This window comes from Micrasema longulum, unplaced genomic scaffold (assembly GCF_059751315.1).
Source record: "Micrasema longulum isolate JH-2025_06_02 unplaced genomic scaffold, ASM5975131v1 h1tg001848l, whole genome shotgun sequence".
Lineage (NCBI taxonomy): Eukaryota > Metazoa > Arthropoda > Insecta > Trichoptera > Brachycentridae > Micrasema > Micrasema longulum.
The window spans coordinates 53,170-72,714 of record NW_028279022.1 but is presented as its reverse complement, the minus strand read 5'-3'; the positions used below and the strand labels follow the sequence as shown (position 1 = coordinate 72,714).

General features: G+C 42.5%; 2 protein-coding genes across 3 annotated transcripts; both read left to right on the top strand.

Moving 5' to 3' along the window:
- The first annotated feature begins 267 nt into the window (after window positions 1-267).
- Window positions 268-6,549, top strand: LOC148273747 (uncharacterized). Its single transcript, XM_088238273.1, has 2 exons — window positions 268-736; window positions 1,487-6,549. Exons 1-2 carry the CDS (start codon window positions 268-270, stop codon window positions 6,547-6,549), a joined length of 5,532 nt encoding a protein of 1,843 aa, XP_088094399.1.
- Window positions 6,550-8,804: 2,255 nt separating this feature from the next.
- LOC148273746 (5'-AMP-activated protein kinase catalytic subunit alpha-2-like) lies at window positions 8,805-18,531 on the top strand. 2 transcript variants are annotated; one of them, XM_088238270.1, is made up of 6 exons: window positions 8,805-9,461; window positions 12,098-12,406; window positions 13,508-13,703; window positions 15,002-15,140; window positions 16,479-16,598; window positions 17,761-18,531. In XM_088238270.1, the coding sequence occupies exons 1-6, from the start codon at window positions 8,907-8,909 to the stop codon at window positions 18,002-18,004; spliced, it is 1,563 nt and encodes a 520-aa protein (XP_088094396.1). In that variant the 5' UTR covers window positions 8,805-8,906; the 3' UTR covers window positions 18,005-18,531. The 2 variants fall into 2 exon arrangements, with proteins under 2 accessions (XP_088094396.1, XP_088094397.1); XM_088238271.1 differs by having other exon boundaries at window positions 8,814-9,461; window positions 12,098-12,397.
- Window positions 18,532-19,545: the final 1,014 nt, after the last annotated feature.

The following is a 19,545-nucleotide window of genomic DNA, read 5'->3' as shown; positions in this document are numbered from 1 at the left end:
CTCTCTGCACCACTTGGACCGGGTGGAAAGTCCTTTTCAGGGCTATTGAGGTTGACTTGCGGTCGGCGCAGCTGTGCTCCTACCTTCCGACTTTGTCTTTGGCTCTGTCTGGGAGGGCGGCTTCCCACTTACGCCGGGAAGCTTGACTGCGGCAGACGCGGGTGACGAACCGGCGAAACTTTCATCGTGGTAACGCGTACGTTACATTTGGTCCTTCGGAGCTAAGGATCGTCGCCAGTGGTCTCCAGTCTACAACACACCTACAGCATGCCGGTCAACAGATCGCCTGTGTCGACGCGTTCGGGAACGCGTCGAGACGCCGGCACGGAGCACGAAGAGGAGCTACAGGAGCCCCAACCGGGGTCTGTACGAGCACATCAGGAGGAGCCCCAGCCAGGGCCTTCACACGACTGCCAGGAGGAGCCTCATCAAGGACTTCTGGAGGAACAAAAGGACTCGGACGAGGGATCCGCACCCTCGGAGCGGTCCATCTCATCGGCGACATTTCGCCGACAGATGGAGGAACGCGAGGCGCATCACGAGAGGCAGGTGAGCAGCCTCAACGAGATCATCGCCGCGCTGAAGGCCGCCAACGCGAGAGAGGACGCCAGACGAGACATGGCAACCCCCCTCACGCCCACCATCGAGAGGGACCTCACATCGCACGGGACGTCGGAACCGGCTCACAAGCCGCTGCCGCTGACGTCAGACGCGTCTAGGACCGACGCAGCCCTCAGTACGAGGGAGGCTGCCGCCGCACGCCACGCCGCACGCTACGCCGCTGATCCGGAGGATACCGGAGCGGCGTACATCCAGCAGCCGAGCCACTACGACAGCAGCCGGGCGAGAGACGGGGCCGCTTGGAAGCGCCCTGTCACCGACGCGGAAGCAGCCTTCAGCACAAGGGAGGCCGCCGCCGCACGCCACACCACACGCTACGCCGCTGATCCGGAGGACACCGGAGCGGCGTACATCCATCCACCGAGCCACTACGACAGCGGCCGGGTGAGAGACGGGGCCGCATGGAAGCGCCCTGTCGCCGACACGGAAGCAGCCTTCAGAGCAAGGGAGGCCGCCACCGCACGCTACGCCGCTGATCCGGAGGACACCGGAGCGGCGTACACACTTCCGCCGAGCCACTACGACAGCGGCCGGGTGAGAGACGGGGCCGCATGGAAGCGCCCTGTCGCCGACACGGAAGCAGCCTTCAGAGCAAGGGAGGCCGCCACCGCACGCTACGCCGCTGATCCGGAGGACACCGGAGCGGCGTACACACTTCCGCCGAGCCACTACGACAGCGGCCGGGTGAGAGACGGGGTGCCACGGAGGCACCCGGTCGCAGAGGCGGACTCCAGGACGAAGGAGGCCGCCAACACACGCTACGCCGCTGATCCGGAGGACACCGGAGCGGCGTACACATTTCCGCCGAGCCACTACGACAGCGGCCGGGTGAGAGACGGGGTGCCACGGAGGCACCCGGTCGCAGAGACGGACTCCAGGATGAAGGAGCCCGCCAACACACGCTACGCCGCTGAGCCGGCCTACGCCGGAGCGACAAACGCACATTTACAAGGCCGCTACAATGAGCGGCATCGGGACAATGAGGCGCCACCTGCACACAGCCGAAGGGAGGACGCCGACGTACGCTACGCCGCCGGGCCAGGCGAGCCCGTAGCGGCACGTACTATACCACTGGGGGGCTACGAGTTTCGTGACCCGGTGAGCGCGTGGGTACAAGAGGGGCTACCCACGGAATACATGCCGCCGGGTGCCACCGGCGAGCCTGTGACAAAATACAGACAGCCGCCGGAGTGGCACACGTTCATGGCGAGGCAAACCGGCGCTAGGGATCTACCGCAATTCTCCGGCGACCCGCTAGAATGGCGAATATTTAAGGCGCAATTTGATCAATCGACACAGATGTGCTCCCTTACAAACGCGGAGAACATTCTCCGTCTGCAACGAGCCCTCACAGGACGGGCCAAGGCCACAGTGTCGTCTTTGCTGGTAGATCCCCGAAATGTGCCGGACATTGTGAAGATGTTAGAGGCCGCCTTTGGACACCCGGAGATCGTCGTGGACAGAGTACTGGAGCGGATAAGAAAACTCCCTAAACTGGCCGACAACGCATCCCTGGAGGCCCTGACGGACTACGCGGTCGCGATAAGAAACGTCGTATCGACCGTAGAGGGCCTCGATGGAAGCCACCTCTCCTCCCCGAAGCTTCTGTCCGAGATGACTCAGAAGCTGCCACGAGTCGAGAGGATGATGTGGATTATGTCACGAGCGGATACCGTGAGAAAAGCTACCCCCAGGGATCTGGCACTGTGGCTAGCGAGACTGACCGGTGCAATACCGAATGCGGGTTGCATCGGGATCAGCACGGAACCCGCCCGAGTGGAGAAAAGGCGTACCCAAGAAAGGCACGTGTTTCTCACTCAGGACAAAAAATGCCTGTTCTGCGACATGAGTGGACACGCATTCGGACAATGCCGGAAGTTTCTCCGGAAAACGGTAGAGGAGAGGTGGACAATTGTGCGTGCCAAGTTCGTGTGCTACGGATGCCTGGAACCGGGACACAAAACGACCACCTGTGAAGCGGCGAAGTGCGACGAGTGCCACGGGCGGCATCATCGGTCGCTACACCGCGAGAGAGGGGACAGTACGCCGAACGAGCAAGTCTTATTGACAAGGCGAACGGAAGTCCCAGTGACCTTCAAGGTAGTGCCAGTAACCTTGAAGGGCCCGCGTGGGTCAATGGAGATCCACGCACTACTAGACGAGGGTTCATCGGTAACTCTCCTCGAGGAGGATGTCGCCCGTGCAGTGGGCGCCACCGGGGCCTGCGAGGAGTTGAGACTCATCGGTGCCAGTGGGAACACGGACACGCTACAATCACAGCGTGTATCCGTAATCCTCGTTAAAGGAAACAGAGAATTTGGTGTCCAGGCACAGACGGTGCGGGTCATGGATCTGCCGCACCGCAACCGAAAGAGCACCAAGACACACGGGCCAGGCATCAAGCCGAAGATGTTAATCGGTCTTGATTACGCCACCCTAATGGTATCTACAGGCCCGCCAGTCCTACAAGAGGACGGGCGGCTAACCATCGAGACGGCCCTAGGAGCCGTCACCTACGGCGGGGCTGTGCACCCCGCCTTTGAATTACCCCCAGACGGCCAGGGTGAAAGGGACTTAGCGGAACTGGTAAAGAAGAGCTTCGCCGTTGACTCGCTAGGTGTAACCACCCTGGAACGTTGCCGCGCCGCAGATGTGCGAGCGGCGGAGCTCATGAGCAGCTCAACCACACAACTACCATCCGGACGATGGGAGACCGGTTTACTGTGGGCGAAAGACGGAGATTCTTTGCCCTGCAACCGGCAAGCAGCCATGAAGCGGCTGCACTCCCTGGAAAATAAACTACGGAAGGATCCGATACTGGCGATCGCATATCGCGCCAAGATGGCGGACTACATTGAAAAGGGATACGCCGTCAAACTAAGCCGCGAGGAGGTAGACGCCCACCATTCGCGCAAATGGTACCTGCCCCACTTCGCGGTGACAAACCCCAACAAGCCTGGCAAGATAAGGGTCGTGTTCGACGCCGCCGCCCAGTTCCAGAGGACGGCGTTGAACGACCATCTACTGACGGGACCTGACCTGCTTTCATCCCTCCTCGGAAACGTGATCCGCTTCAGAGAGGGACGAGTAGCCATCGCGGCCGACATACGGGAGATGTTCCTGCGGATAAGAATCCGGGAAGCCGACCAGCAATCGCAGCGGTTCCTATGGCGGACGCAGGACGGGCAGGAGCCCGACACGTTTGTCTTCGCGTCCATGATGTTTGGAGCGAAGTGCTCACCCAGCAGCGCGCAATTCGTGCGAAACACAGTCGCACGAGCACACGCGAAAGAATTTCCCGCCGCAGCAGAGGCGATCGAGCACAATATGTACATGGATGACTACCTAGACGCCACAGACAGCGAAGAAACAGCTGCAAGCCTGGTACGAGATGTTACCCTCGTACTCGGCAATGGCGGGTTCCGGCTCACCGGGTGGGCTTCAAACAAACCAGATGTCCTGGAAGAAGTAAAGGCCGACGACCGGGCCAATACAGCAGTCACCATAGGGGAAGAAGTAATGACGGAGCGGGTCCTCGGGATCGTATGGGATCCCAAGAGCGACCTATTTATATTTCGGCACGGAGCCGAAAGTGCAGCCATCCCGGAGCGACCCACCAAGCGCGGCATGTTGAGCGCCGCCATGAGTATCTTCGACCCAGTAGGCTTCATTGCGTGCCTCACGATACGGGCGAAGATATTGCTGCAAGCCATCTGGAGGACAAACACAGGTTGGGACCAACCGCTGCAACCGGACCACGCCGAAAAGTGGTTGGAATGGCGCGACCTGCTGGCAGCGAACGGCTGTACAATACCGAGATGCTCGCTGCAAGGGCAGAAAGAACCCGTGACACTGCACGTGTTCTGCGACGCGTCAGAGCAGGCATGCTGCACAGTGGCATACTTTGTGGGGGCCGATACCACAAGTTTCGCAATGGCGAAGTGCAAGGTGGCCCCCCTAAAGCCTCTGTCAGTGCCTAGACTAGAACTCCAGGCAGCGCTACTAGCGGCAAGGATGGCCGCCACCATAAAAAAAGAGAGTCGAGCTCTCATCACCCAAACCGTGTTCTGGACGGACTCGAGCACGGTCCTGTGTTGGCTGCGAACCGACCCACTGCGGTACAGCACGTTCGTCGCAAACAGGCTGGGCGAGATTGACGAGCTCACAGACGTACGGGACTGGAAATGGGTCCCCACCAAGGACAACCCAGCCGACATAGGGACCCGCGACAAGGGCCCACCCGACCTTGCGAGGTCGGGACTATGGTTCGGAGGCCCCGGCTTCCTGAGAAAAGGGGAAGCCGACTGGCCGAAAGAGAAGAAGTTACTACAACAACCGGACGAGAAGACGCTGGAGCGGAAACAACCCCGCCACTTCGTGGGCCACATCAGACGGACGGAGGCCCTACCCCAGGTGCAGCGCTTCTCGTCGTGGACCCGACTCGTCAGGGCGACGGCATGGGTGCTGCGATTCATCGCACGATGCCGCCGCCACGAGTCCCTACCGTCCCCAGGGGGGACCTTTGAACTTCACGCCTCAGAAACACGGGCCGCAGAAATCATGCTGCTGAAGCGGTCCCAGGAGACGGCTTTCGGAGAAGAGCTGGAGCTCCTGAGACGAAAGGCGCCTATCCCGCCGCACAGCCGCCTCCATGCAGCGGCACCCTTCTTAGACGAAGAGGGAGTCATCCGGATGGGAACGCGCATCCAAGCGGCACACAGCTTCGCAGAGGACTGCAGCGCGCCGCCTATCATGGACGGGACCTGCCCATACACCCGGCTGCTGATCACGCACAGCCACCGGAAGGGTGGCCACCCGGGAGTCGAGAGGACGATCGCCGACCTGAGAGCCAGCTACCTCATCCTGCGACTCCGCGGGGCTGTGAGGAAGATAACACGATGGTGCCCGCTGTGTAAAATGCTGCGCAGCCGGCCCCAACCCCCGCTGATGGGGCAACTGCCTGAGGCCCGACTGGCCTTCAGGACGCCGCCGTTCACGCACTGCGGGCTTGACTTCTTCGGGCCGATGATGATCACCAACGGCCGAAGAAAAGAAAAGCGCTATGGGGCACTGTTCACCTGCCTCACCACACGCGCGATCCACCTGGAGCTAGCGTCGTCCCTCGAAAGCGACTCCGCCATAATGGCCATAAGAAGGATGGCCGCCCGCAGAGGCTGCCCACACGCGTTATACTCGGACAACGCTACCAACTTCAGGGGAGCGGACAAAGAGCTGAAACAGGCCGTAGACGAGCTCCTGGCGGACCCCAGAATGCTCGCCGAACTTACAGTTCGCAAAATTGAGTGGAAATTCATTCCGCCCTCATCACCTCATATGGGGGGAGCGTGGGAAAGACTCGTGAGATCTGTAAAACGAGCCCTCCACGCAACCCTCAACGAGCAGGCTCCAAGAGAGGAGACCCTCAAAACCATATTGGCTGAAGCAGAGTACACCGTGAACAATCACCCGCTCACGCATGTGTCAACCAAGCCCAACGACGAAGCACCGCTGACCCCGAACCACTTCTTGCTCGGGTCAGCCAACACACAGCCAACTCTGGCATATTATAACAAAAGGGAAGAAGGGGCCTGCCTTCATAAGCAATGGAGGATCGCCCAGAAAATGGCCGACATGTTTTGGCGCCGATGGCTGAGGGAGTATCTTCCCACCTTGGCGCACAGGAAGAAATGGCGCGAGCCCGCGCCTCCAATACAGGTCGGGGACCTCGCGCTCATCATGGACCCAAATCTGCCGCGGAATTCTTGGCCTCGCGGCAGAGTCACCCGTGCAGAACCAGCAGCTGACGGACAAGTACGAGTCGTCGAGGTGCGGACCACCAACGGCACCTACACCAGACCAGCGGTGAAGATCGCCGTACTAATGAAGGAAGAGGAACAACGCGCCCAGCAGGAAAATAGTACAGACTAGCTGCACGGGGGGAGTGTTCCGGACGCGTAAAATCGAATAAATTAAAATAATACATTAATTAGAAAGGATCCCCGGTAAATGTATAGAACTGATGGCTGGGCTCTCAATAAAGATAAAATGGTCACTTTCGAGCCTGGCCTCAGTATTACCGGGGAAAAATAGCTAGGTTAAAATGAATAAAATGTACAAAAATATATTATGTAAATGTCATGTTGCGCGCGTCGCGGCTGCCGACGAAATGGCCCGTACGGGCATTGAGCGCCCGTATTTACGCCACCTGCGGCCGGCGGCATGTAGCGAGTGGCGGGGAAAGATTACCCCCACCACTCCGAGGCAGCCGGCGCGGGTGGGATGGCCGACTCACGGAGCCCGACGCGCACCGCTTTATAAGGCGGTCAATTGGAGATATTAAATCAGTTGAGTTCCTAACTCTGAACAGTTCACACGTGTTTTATTCCGTTCTCCGTCCTGTTCGCCTTCCTGCACTTCGCTCTTCGCTCCGCTCTGCCTGCTGACTGCCTTCGCCTCTCTGCACCACTTGGACCGGGTGGAAAGTCCTTTTCAGGGCTATTGAGGTTGACTTGCGGTCGGCGCAGCTGTGCTCCTACCTTCCGACTTTGTCTTTGGCTCTGTCTGGGAGGGCGGCTTCCCACTTACGCCGGGAAGCTTGACTGCGGCAGACGCGGGTGACGAACCGGCGAAACTTTCATCGTGGTAACGCGTACGTTACATATAATATAAACCTAAGGAATTCCATCAACTAATCAATAATGATTTTATTTTGCCAATATATGATTATAATAATATACAAATTAGGTAATATATATTATAAAAGTTATTCCTACATATTTCTAAAGTATAATAAGTCAACTATAATAAGAAATAATGTATGCAAAGAAAGTTAGGAAGGATGGCCCCACCAGATTATTTCTAAATTACATATACTTAATTTAATTAATCTGTGTACAATGCTGCGGGACCAGACCTCTGTCTCGCTTGTGAAAAAATACAATAACTGGCAATAAACAGTTGGCTATCACCAATTCTTAGATGCTAAAAATGAAATAATAAATATGTTTTTAATTTTTATTTATTTTTTTTATTTTTTTTTATTTGTTTATTTTTCCATACATACAGGTTGTTCATTAAACCCCGTCACATCTGAAACCACAATGATCAGTATAAGCAAGAAGACATATTGGCACATTAAAATATTTTTTTAGAATGAATAAAATTTAGGAGGAGGGGGGAGTCTGGTTCTACTCCGCGCTCCTCACTTCTCCCCTGCAGAGGTAAGCAACCATTTGATTTTTTAAAAATTGATTTTTTTAAATTTTCTTTGTTCTAAATATATTATTTAATATGTTATATGTCTTCTTGACATGATCATCGTGGTTTCGGATGTGACAAGGTTGAAAGAACACCCTGTATATTTACATAGAATTTTAATTACAAAAATACACTTTTAAAAAATACAAATTAAAATTAAGTTATAACCTAAATTGGAAAAAATGCCTACAAAGACTTCAGCGTCTGAGCGCGGGTCATTCCTTTTTTTAATTATTAATAAGTTTATAGCATATAAATATGGTATGACATGACCATGAAAAGAAAAAAAAGAAAAGAAAACTAACATATGCTGATATTACGAAAATAGGATTTATTTGCAGTACCGGTATGCATTTTATTTCCAATTTTAATTCTTTAAAAAAAAAAGGTGTTTATCTGTTCCCTCCATGCTAATCCAAGACCTCACACCTACTTTAAACTGTACCGGTGATTTAATATGTTTTATAATTCCTTAGTTAGAAGATTGAAGGAACTTGGACTAACATGTAAAAAGTGCCTTTTTCTGAATGAATAGGGACAGGCATTTCTTATAATTAAACTTTTTTGATGGCTTGGTGCCTATCTGATAGGTATCACAATGTTTTTACGGCATTAAAAAAATCATTTGAATTACGGCATTGAAGATCATAGTTTTTTTTTTTTGACAAATAACAATTGTAGATATTTTTTACAATAAAAACAATTATTTTTACATTTTAATTTTGTTTATTCATCATGCTACAAAATTTTACAAAGTGGTTTACTATTATTTGTTTTGGTATTAAATATTTATAAGGTGCGATCAGGTGTAATGCAAACATTGTATTTCGATTGCTTTTCTTTTTAATTTTTAATTTTCCTTTCGGAAAATTGGGTACCTACCTTCATTCCATAGGTTTTTTCCGTACTTATGTTTTTGCTTATTTGTTGGCTGCACTGGCCATGTGATTTTTCGTCGAAGTCGTATGTTTACAATTTTTCTTCGACATATAAATAATAAAAATAATTAACTATTTCAGCGGATAAAAATGGCAGAAAAAAGTGTACCGGGCGTTCCTCCGATCGTCAAAATCGGACATTACACTCTGGGCGCGACTTTGGGCGTCGGAACCTTTGGAAAAGTTAAAATCGGCGAGCACCAATTGACAAAACACAAGGTTGCTGTCAAAATTTTGAACAGACAGAAAATAAAATCTCTCGATGTGGTCGGGAAAATCAGGCGTGAAATACAGAATTTGAAGCTCTTCAGGCACCCTCATATTATCAAATTGTACCAGGTTATATCGACTCCGACGGATATATTTATGATTATGGAATATGTCAGCGGCGGGGAGCTATTTGATTATATTGTCAAGAATGGGAAGCTACAGGAACAAGACGCGCGGAGATTTTTCCAGCAAATAATATCCGGTGTGGATTATTGCCATCGTCATATGATCGTGCACAGAGACTTGAAGCCGGAAAATTTATTATTAGATCATAACATGCATGTCAAAATAGCTGACTTCGGTCTCTCAAACATGATGATGGACGGCGAATTCCTTAGAACTTCTTGCGGTTCGCCAAACTATGCCGCTCCTGAGGTACTTATAAATAAATTTTATTTAATTGAAATATATTGAAACATTTAAGTTTGTGTTCTTTAGGAACAACTCGTGTTGAACCTAAATGTTTAACAATGTTTCAAACAACATTGTACTTACTTAAATTAAAAAATGGACAATTATGTATGATTATCATTTTTAGTGTAACTCGTTCGCCGCTATTCTGGTTCAGCCATCAAAATCATGTCTCTTATTTAGGAAATGACGGCTAAGGCCGTCCAATTCAAAAGACATTGGTAGTGAAAAGATAGTATTGGCATATGTGAAACTGAAGTAACTATATGGCAAGGGCGAATCGTCCAAATAAGTGATTATGCACAGCTTCCCATTATATTTGATTTTCTATAATAATGTTTTATAGTTACTATGTTTATGGGAAAATAAATAAAATTGTTATTTATTTTAAATCACCACCACCGTTTATATCTGCCAACAAAAAATATTATAAAGTGCTCCCAGCGCCCAGCCCGTTCTCAGTAAACGATGAAACTAACCGATTACCTCAGCTTATTCCTCCATACAAAAAAGTACACTATATTTTACACCTTAAACTTAGTCGCGTTTTTTCACTACTAAAACAAGTTTGCAGTATTTCAAATATTATTCGAAGATTCTCTATTAGGAAACTAGTAATTTGAACATTATTTCTGAAGGACTATTTTTCTTTGATAGAATACCGTTGACATATTACGTATCACATAGGACATGTGGCGTTCGAAGTGGCCATTTTTGGCATTATTCATTTTAAAAGGAATCAGCCAGTGCTCACAAGTGTTGTATCAAAATAGTGTAGAATAAAGCAACATATATCGCGAAGTTCATAATATTTGTGTTTGAGTTGATTTTCATGGAACCGTGGAAAAAATAGCCATTTATAATTATATTACTTATATATTATATACTTACATGTCGGTACAAATTAATGAACATTTTTTGTAGATTACTTATCATAAAAATCACCGCTCGCCACTGCTATATGGTAGGAGGAAATATTTTGTCTATCAAAAATAGTTTACATCGAAAGTGTCTCAACACAATTTTCCTAATTTTTACTTCAAACCATCAACTACGATCCAATCATAGTGGCTTTATAACCCTAAAAAAATATATAGGGCTTAGCCAGTGACCTGCAACACACACATTGATATTGCCTTACCAATCACATCCCATAGTTAGCAAATATTGCATTGCCCTCAACAATTCCTAATAAAGAGATAGCAAAACACGATCCACTTGCAAAAATTCACCTGAGAAAGATATAAACATAATATTATTTCTGGGCAACTCGTCAGTTATCTTTATAAATATAATTCTTCTGTACGTGTGATGTCACTGCACTTCTCCTAAACGGCTTAACCGATTTACCTGCGGTTTTCAGCGAAATTTAAATCTTTGTGCTGCGCGTGTTCGAAGATATTCAAATTTTCAATCGAATCTGTGAAAAAAGATATAAAAACATAAATCTTTTTTTCATCGACCTATTAGAATTCATATACAAAAAAAATGGAAGGATGTTGTTTCTTTGTGTTTAAAAAAAGTTTGTTTTTGAATGTTTACAAACAACATTCGCTTTTTATGGACCCCTATCAGATTCTTTCCTTACATTTCTTATAATTACTTCCCACTTATTTCTTTTAACTGACATTAAATACATTTATGAAAATCAAATTTATGAAAATCAAATTTATGGAAATCGAATTCATGAATAAAGTGCACCCCTGTTGGTGAGAAGAACCAATTTTGGCATTTGTAAAAAGAATTCCATATTTGAAAATGATTTATTTTTAGTTATGGAATTCAATCCTCAACAAGTACCTAGGTACCTACTTATCATTGAAAAGTATTTTTCCAAGTCAATGTTCGGGCAGGACAACGTCTGTCGGGTCCGCTAGTTTTTTATATATATTATAATGAGGAAGTTCAGTGGTTTTCAAAAAAAAATAATTTCTTAATTGAATATTCTTTTTTGTAATTTATGGCCTTTTCACCTCCCAACTGTTCTAGCCAGTGTAGAGTTTTTATTTATTTAGATATTTACACATGTGTTAGTAATATATACAAATGAGTGTGTTGGTATTTAATATAGACCATCAAACTCAGTAAAAAATAATATATTTTGTGTATTGTATTATCGTTGCCTTTTTTTGTATGTAAGTTTTGTTATTTTTAAATTACACCATCCACGACGTCACAAGTTCAAATTGTTGATTTTTTCTAACATTTAAAAAGAGGTCCCCATACACTTCAAAACACGTTAAACATGGCTAACCAGAAATCTATCATAATACATAATTTATTGGCTATTCTGAACCTGAGATGTTTCAAAGAAGTTCAGTTTTATTTATTTTTTCATGCGTAATAAAATAGTGTAATCATATGTTTTATTGCAAAGGATCTTCACCCACAAGCCATATAAATTAGCTTAGCGAGTCCTATAATAAAAAAGAAAATGTGGATATATTTTATGTAAATAATAGACTTTCATGATGTTCAGACATGACACTACACAGAATTATGCCATTTACTGTTGCCTGATTACTTTGGCTAATGATTATTTTTTCATACAAGTTTAAAGATAAAGCATTTATCTAAAATAGTATTGTGTCTGGTTTTAGGTTATATCCGGAAAACTCTATGCTGGCCCGGAAGTAGACGTGTGGTCATGTGGTGTCATTCTCTATGCCTTATTATGCGGAACATTGCCGTTTGATGATGAACACGTTCCCACACTGTTTAGAAAAATCAAATCCGGAATATTCCCCATACCAGACTATTTGAACAAAAGTGTTGTCAGCCTCCTATGCCAAATGCTGCAAGTCGACCCGATGAAGAGGTCATCCATAGACGATGTAAAGAAACATGACTGGTTCCAAAAGGACCTACCCGAGTACCTTTTCCCCTCGCCAGTAGAACAGGTATACAATGTATCTATCGCGGCAATTGTCTTTGGTGCTCTTTTTCTTATTTACCTAACAATTAATTAAGATACAATCTGTCAAAAAATAGTAGAAAATAATTGACTACTATTTTATTAAGAAAATTAAAAATAGCAATACTAAAATAGAACATCATTATCTTTTAGTGACCAATCACAAAACAAGTCACTTTTAATTTGGCGTTGCCAGTTTAAAATAATTAGTAGTTTTGATTATAACTGATTTCTGCTCTTTTTTGACAAAATATTATAATTTTATTTTATAAGATCTGTATTGAATTAATTTTAAGACAGTATAAGAAGATTGTTTGACATATTACAACATAGATGGAGAATATGAAAATCATAATATAAAAATGCTTCAATAAAATAGTTTTACATTATGCTTCAATAAGATCGTTTTACATAATGCTTCAGTAAACGTTTGACATAATGCTTCTAAATGCAATTGACTAATATTTCAATGTGAATAATCATGAAATTGAAATTATAATTGAATAATTTGGCTGCAGAATTATTTTTGTATTATTTGAGATAATTGTGTTTGTATTATTTATTTATAAATTCATCGCATAATATACACATTTAAATATATTTATTTCCAAGAAATCTTTATAACATTAGAGCATTTTAATTATTTTTGAATATTACCTTCTAATAACATCACAAAAAAGATGGGAATAATGTGAATATGTTAGTCTAGGCATTTACAGCGCTTATGACTTGTCATTGGCTTGTTAAAGTGCCCACTTTACACATGGTGTAAAATTCACCATTCTGCCTATATTTGAATATTAATATTTATTTGATTCTTCCATCTGTTGATTTTTGTGAAGTCAAAGGGCTGAAACCTTTATAGATATAATCATTATGATAAATTAAGTACATAAAAATATAACAACCTCTTAAATTTTTAACACAATTATATTATTTTCACAACTTCCATTTTTTAATAGTGAGTTATTTTTAGAACTTGTTGAAAATGGCCACAAAAATTAACAATTTGGTGAAATTGTAAGAAAGCAAATATTTCTATCTTTAAAAACAGAAAAGGGAATATGCCGGAACTCACTTTTGAACAATCTTTTAGGACAGCAGTATTATAGACACTGAGGCCATAGAAGAAGTATGCACGAAGTTCGGTGTGAAGGATTGCGAAGTTCACAGCGCACTTCTGAGTGGGGATCCACATGACCAGCTGGGAATAGCGTATCATCTGATAATAGACAATAAGAGAATGGCTGACGAAGCGGCAAAGGCTGAACTGAAAGACTTTTACTGTGCAGGTATTATTGTTTTTAATATTTATATATTTACTATATTTTTTTACAACGCTACGACGCTTAGGAGCAGCCGCTTAGAAGTGTAGCGCTTCTTGCAACTACCGTCCTATAGTAAAAAAAGATAATAAATTTTAAAACTTTTGTTAAAACTGAGAACCTAAAAATCATGTTGTAATGCGAATGTAAATTGAAACTCAATGTTACAAAAACATCTCCCCCTCCAAGCCCAGATCTGTAAAGTATCGGGCCATTAGGTAGGGGGCGAGCTCTAGCCGACTTCACCCTTGACTAGTTTTTGATTTAAGAAGATATTTGTGTTATGTTATTTTAGTTGGGCTATTGTGATCTATGTGTTTTTGGTGCAGTGGCAAGCCGTGATTTATTTTATGGGTAATCTACAAAAAATGTTCATTAATTTGTACCTACACATAAGCACATAATATGTAAGTAAAATAATTATAAATTACTGTTTTTTCTGTGGTTCTGTGAAAATCAACTCAAACAACAATTATTATTAACCACGCTATATATGTACGTAGCTTTATTCCATACTATTTTGATACAATATTTGTACAAAAGTTTATTAAAAAATACCACAGTAACATTCAGCAGATATTTTTATTATGATTTAAATGTCAACACCTAGCACTGGCCGATTCCTTTTAAAATGAATAATGCCATAAACGGTCACTGCAAACGCCACATGTGAAAAATAGTCTTTCGGAAATAATGTTCGAAATACTAGTTTCCTAATAGAGAATCTTCAAATAATATTTGTAATCACAAGCTTGTTTTAGTACTAAAAAAACACAACTAGGTTAGAAGACGTAAAATATAGTGTACTTTTTTGTATGGAGAAATAAGCTGAGGTAATCAGCTAGTTTCATAGTTCACTGAGAACGGGCTGGGCACATTTTATAAATATTTTTTAAGTAGGAAGATATAAACGGTCGTGGTGATATATAATAAATAAGTTATTTGATTTATTTTCCCATAAACATGGTTACTATAAAACATTATTATCGAAAGTCAAATATAATGGTAATTAATTAGATGATTCGCCCCTGGTTTGATGATATAGAAATAGTTGTATTCATTTCAATAAAAAGTTTCATTAATAGCATGCAATAATGTGATTTATTTATTACATTTGCTAATTTTTTGTATGAATTATTGTTAGTGTCAAATATTCTTAAAGTCTCGAAATTTTGAGGCTTTGTCTCCGAGTATCGTCTGTCTCGAGGCTGGAAGCCCTTGCTCGGACACAGGATCTATTTTTCACTAGCCGTATCTTATTTCAGGGGGTCCTATAGCGACAGTACATAGCCCAGTTGACTCGGGACATAAGCCCCATCCCGAACGCATCGCGCCCCTGAGGGAAAAGGTCATACAATCCACATACAGCTACGATAGAGGCCAAAAGGGCACACCAGTAAAGAGGTTAGGATCTTTGTCTTATTTTCTACGGTCACATTCAAGGAACTGCCATTCTTGAATAGAATCATCAATGTAAAATCCATGTGTGGTTTTGAAGACGCTTGAAATAAATCACAGGAGTACTTATACTGGTTTATTACTGGCCACCAATGAGGAAGTTCAGTGCTACGGGAAATTTAATACAAAAAATGCTTTCTTACAAGCGTAAAAATTAGAGCATTTAATTGTACGGTGAATTTTCTTGAAAATATATGAAAAAATTCATTAAAATATGTTTTTATTAAAACAAACTACGTACTTTAAAACGTCTAAAGTTCTAGTAATAGCCGATCAATTATGTGTTTTGATATATTTCCAGGAAGCCATGTTTAGTGTGTTTTTATGAAACAAAGCGATGATAATACGATGCATAAAAATAAAAAATAAAATGGCTTAGTTTGACAGTGTATTAACAAATAAAAAAAAATATAAAAAAATCACCGAACTTCCTCATTGTAGGGTTCTTTTCCAAAACTGATAATTTCCCTTTAGGAATTAATATTTCTTATTATAGACTGCATAAATTAAAAAATATATAAAATTAAGATGTATTTTCAAATTATTAGATTTTTTAAAGTATTTTTAAATCTGAAAAAATTTGACAGGTCACATTTTGACACCATCAATTTTTTTTATATATTGATGTTTTTTGTTGATATTTCTTGATAAAACTCCATAGTTAATGATTATGATAAAATTATAAATAAACTTATCAATGAAACTTCTTGGTTTAGTTTTACTTTTTATTATTTTGACCAACGAGCGCTTTCACCTAAGTAGGCATCTTCAAGACTGGTGAATTGTTTACAACATTTACAGTTTTTATACTATTCTTAACATATTTTGGAGATAAGATTTTCAAGATCCAAGATCAGATTTTCAAGATTCAAGATCCAGATCCTTCAATCTTCTAACTAAGGAGTTAGAAGATTGAAGGATCTTGGACCAACGTGTAAGGAGTGCCTCTGTGCGAACTTAGTTCTGCATCCTGGAACTGACAGTACACTATCGGATCTATTGCTAATACGATTTAAATTATTACTAAACAATTCCCTATTTAAGTAAACATATTTCAGGCACTGAAATATATATAATTTTCTAAAACTAAGGAGTCCACTCCCTACGTATAATTCATTACTAGGAAATAGTCTATGTTTTTTGTAAATTATCTTAATTTTTCTGTGCAATTTCTATTGAGCGATTATGCACGTCCAAGACTCCTCCCCATCCTATTATACCATATGAACTGAACCATATGATACTACTCTACTCATTTATTGTACTTTTAATTATTCTTTTCAGAGCAAAGTGGCATCTTGGTATACGGTCACAGAGTAAACCCATCGATATTATGCTAGAAGTTTACAAGGCAATGTTGGCTTTAGAGTATGAATGGAAAGTCATAAACCCGTACCATGTTCGGTGAGTATTTATTTTTCTCTAATGAAGAATTGAAGGAATACAGATGTTCAAATATAGGCGAATGGTGAATGTTACAGTGTGTAAAGTTGCCACTTAAACCGGCCAATGACAGGTCATAATCCCTGTAGGTGCCTAGAATTCTATATTTCCTTCTCTATCATGTTCATCATTTGTTGTATGTTAAAAGTTATGATTTTCAATTTGGTTTATTTGGTCAAAAAATTTGTCAATTCATTAAATTCATGTTAATTATAATTTTTGTATATTTATTTATTTTAAAGAAACAAATAGTTGACAATGATATAATAACATTTTTTTTTAAAATACAGTTTGAAGACAAGATTAGCAAAGTTTCTAAATAAAAATCATACATATGTATTTTTAAATTGTGTTACAACAAAAGGATGTGTTTATGTGTATTTGTATGAGAGTAAGTGTAGATGTGTGTTTATGTGTATTAGTGTGGGAGTAAGTGTTCAAGAGTGTGCATCATTAAATAGTTAGTGGGATCGTATCGCAGCCAGAAATAATAAGTCTCAATTTATTTAAAAATAAATTAAGACTTAAATAAATTAAGGGGCATGTAAAATATATCAATAGATGAAAAAAAAACATTATAGTCAGAGCAAGAACGATACAGGAAAGAGTGTTGTGCATAGTTAGTGCTTCAGACTGGCAGATAGAATAAATACTTATTTCTTGCCACGCGAAAGGGGGACATTAAGATTAATTATATGACGGTATTAAAAGCAAGCTTAGAAATCTCAACCAAAAACAGAAAATTAGTTATTGATGCCAAAATAAACTATGTATACGTAAAAACCTACCTACCTAAATAATAGCGTAATTCAAAACTGTCTCTAAATCTCGCAAAACCAGATTTCAATTATGCTACTTGACACCCCAAATTTAGCATTCTCAATTGAGTTGGTGAAGTATAATTACAAATCTCATAATTATTTTTTTAAAGTTTTTTGCAAATATCTCAGCAACTCCTTCAATGGAGATTTCTAAGTTTGCTTCCAATACCCTCGTATAATGTACGAGTGTATATTATTATCTATGTAAAAGCACTATGATGGGTGTTAATAAGTCAATATTTTATTTCGCAATGGAAACGACCATATGGAATCTCCATTCAACCGGGTAAATTCTTTTGCAGTGTGCGGAATAGGAACAAGACAACCGGCAAGTATGTGAAGATGTCTCTCCAGCTGTACCAAGTGGATTACAAGTCCTACCTGCTGGACTTCAAGTCCCTGTCGGGAGAGGAGCCCGAGGGCGGGGAGGACATGTGCCCCAGCCCCGTGTCCTCGCCCCCCCCTAACATCGGCACCAACGTCGGCCACCACACCATGGAATTCTTCGAGATGTGTTCGGCACTCATCGTACAACTAGCCCGATAAATTGCTTTCTGTGCTGTGTGAAATAAAACCAGAACCCTCGATGCGAGTCTTTCACTCGACATCTACTTTGGTAAAAATCCTGAATAAGGAAATCGAGCGGGGGCAAGTCCGCCTCATAGTATAGTAGTTGGCGCTTTTACCTACCATGCTTGAAGTCTAAGGTTCGATGCCTCGCAGAGTGGACTTAATATTAGTTTTAAAAGTGGTTCTACACTGCAATATTCCATTATTCCCAATCATGATGATCACCTTACCTTTCATATAATTAAAAATGATCCGGATACATCGCAATTTGAGTAGCAATGCAGTATACCCACACAGTGCATACACCCCTGGGGTGGTATTCTGAATCTTCTCTACCCCCTAGAGTGGTGAATTTGTTTTTTTTAATATGACTACAATTTGCTCATATAATAGCCACACTAATGATTAGTCAAATGATGTCTAACTACTGTTTAAAAAATGGAAAAAAACTAATACAGTTTGATCAATTCAACCTAACTAAGTGTTTTGGGTCGCAATAAAAATGAAAATTGTCATATTTTTACCTTACATAATTTGACATTTAATCATCAGTGTGGACATATATGAAGCAAAGTGTAATCGCATGCAAAAAAAAATCCCTAAGTAGAAATCTTCGCTACCCCTGCGAGAATAGCAACCCTGAACTGGTATTGGAAAACGCACTACAAACTGTTCTCTATGCGCGCGCTATACTGTTCAGAATTCCACTCTGGGTTCACTTATTTTACTTCCCACGTATATATATCCAGTTATTTACCTGGGTTGTGGTTGGACTTTGGCTTCCCCATTCTCTTCTTTCATAAAATGTCCTCTCAGTTGTGTATTCCGACTAAATGTGAAAATTTAGCAGTTTGCAGTGCAACATTTTATAAATTTCAATAAGGTCACCTCGAGCTCTTCACTGTTCAGTGTGCTTCAGATCAAGTCTCCAAAGTTATCATATGGATTTATATATAAAGCACTCCTCCGAAGCCTATCTTTATAAAACATTTGTCGGTATTTTTTATTCACTGTTAGTCCTGTAGTTTAATTTTTTTCATGACTACTAAAATAGATGATTGAAAAATTACTAAGATAAAAAATGCCTGCAGTGAACTGGTTCAATTCAAACAATACCTATAGTCCCCGGTCTACGTTCAAGGCACACATAAGGAATCGGTAGTGTGTTGTGACGCTGTCCGGTTGAGTTAACATAAAATACTAGATGGTGTATTGAGGTGCCAATTTTTATCAAAACTCAACCCGGGCAGCGTCAAAACACATTACCGCATTCCTTCCATTCGCCTCGAACGTAGATTACGTCTATAGTTTTTTTTGTATAATAGATTATTAACGTTGCGGTTAGAATATAGTTATTTATTTATTCATTCATTTTAAATGATTAGTTTATTAGTTTTTATTGTTTACATCACTGAATAATATAAAATTATACTGGCGGGTTTTGGGTCAACCGACCTATGCCGGCTTCGGGTCAATCGACCCATCTACTTGGCATATAACTAACTTGAAATTGTGTA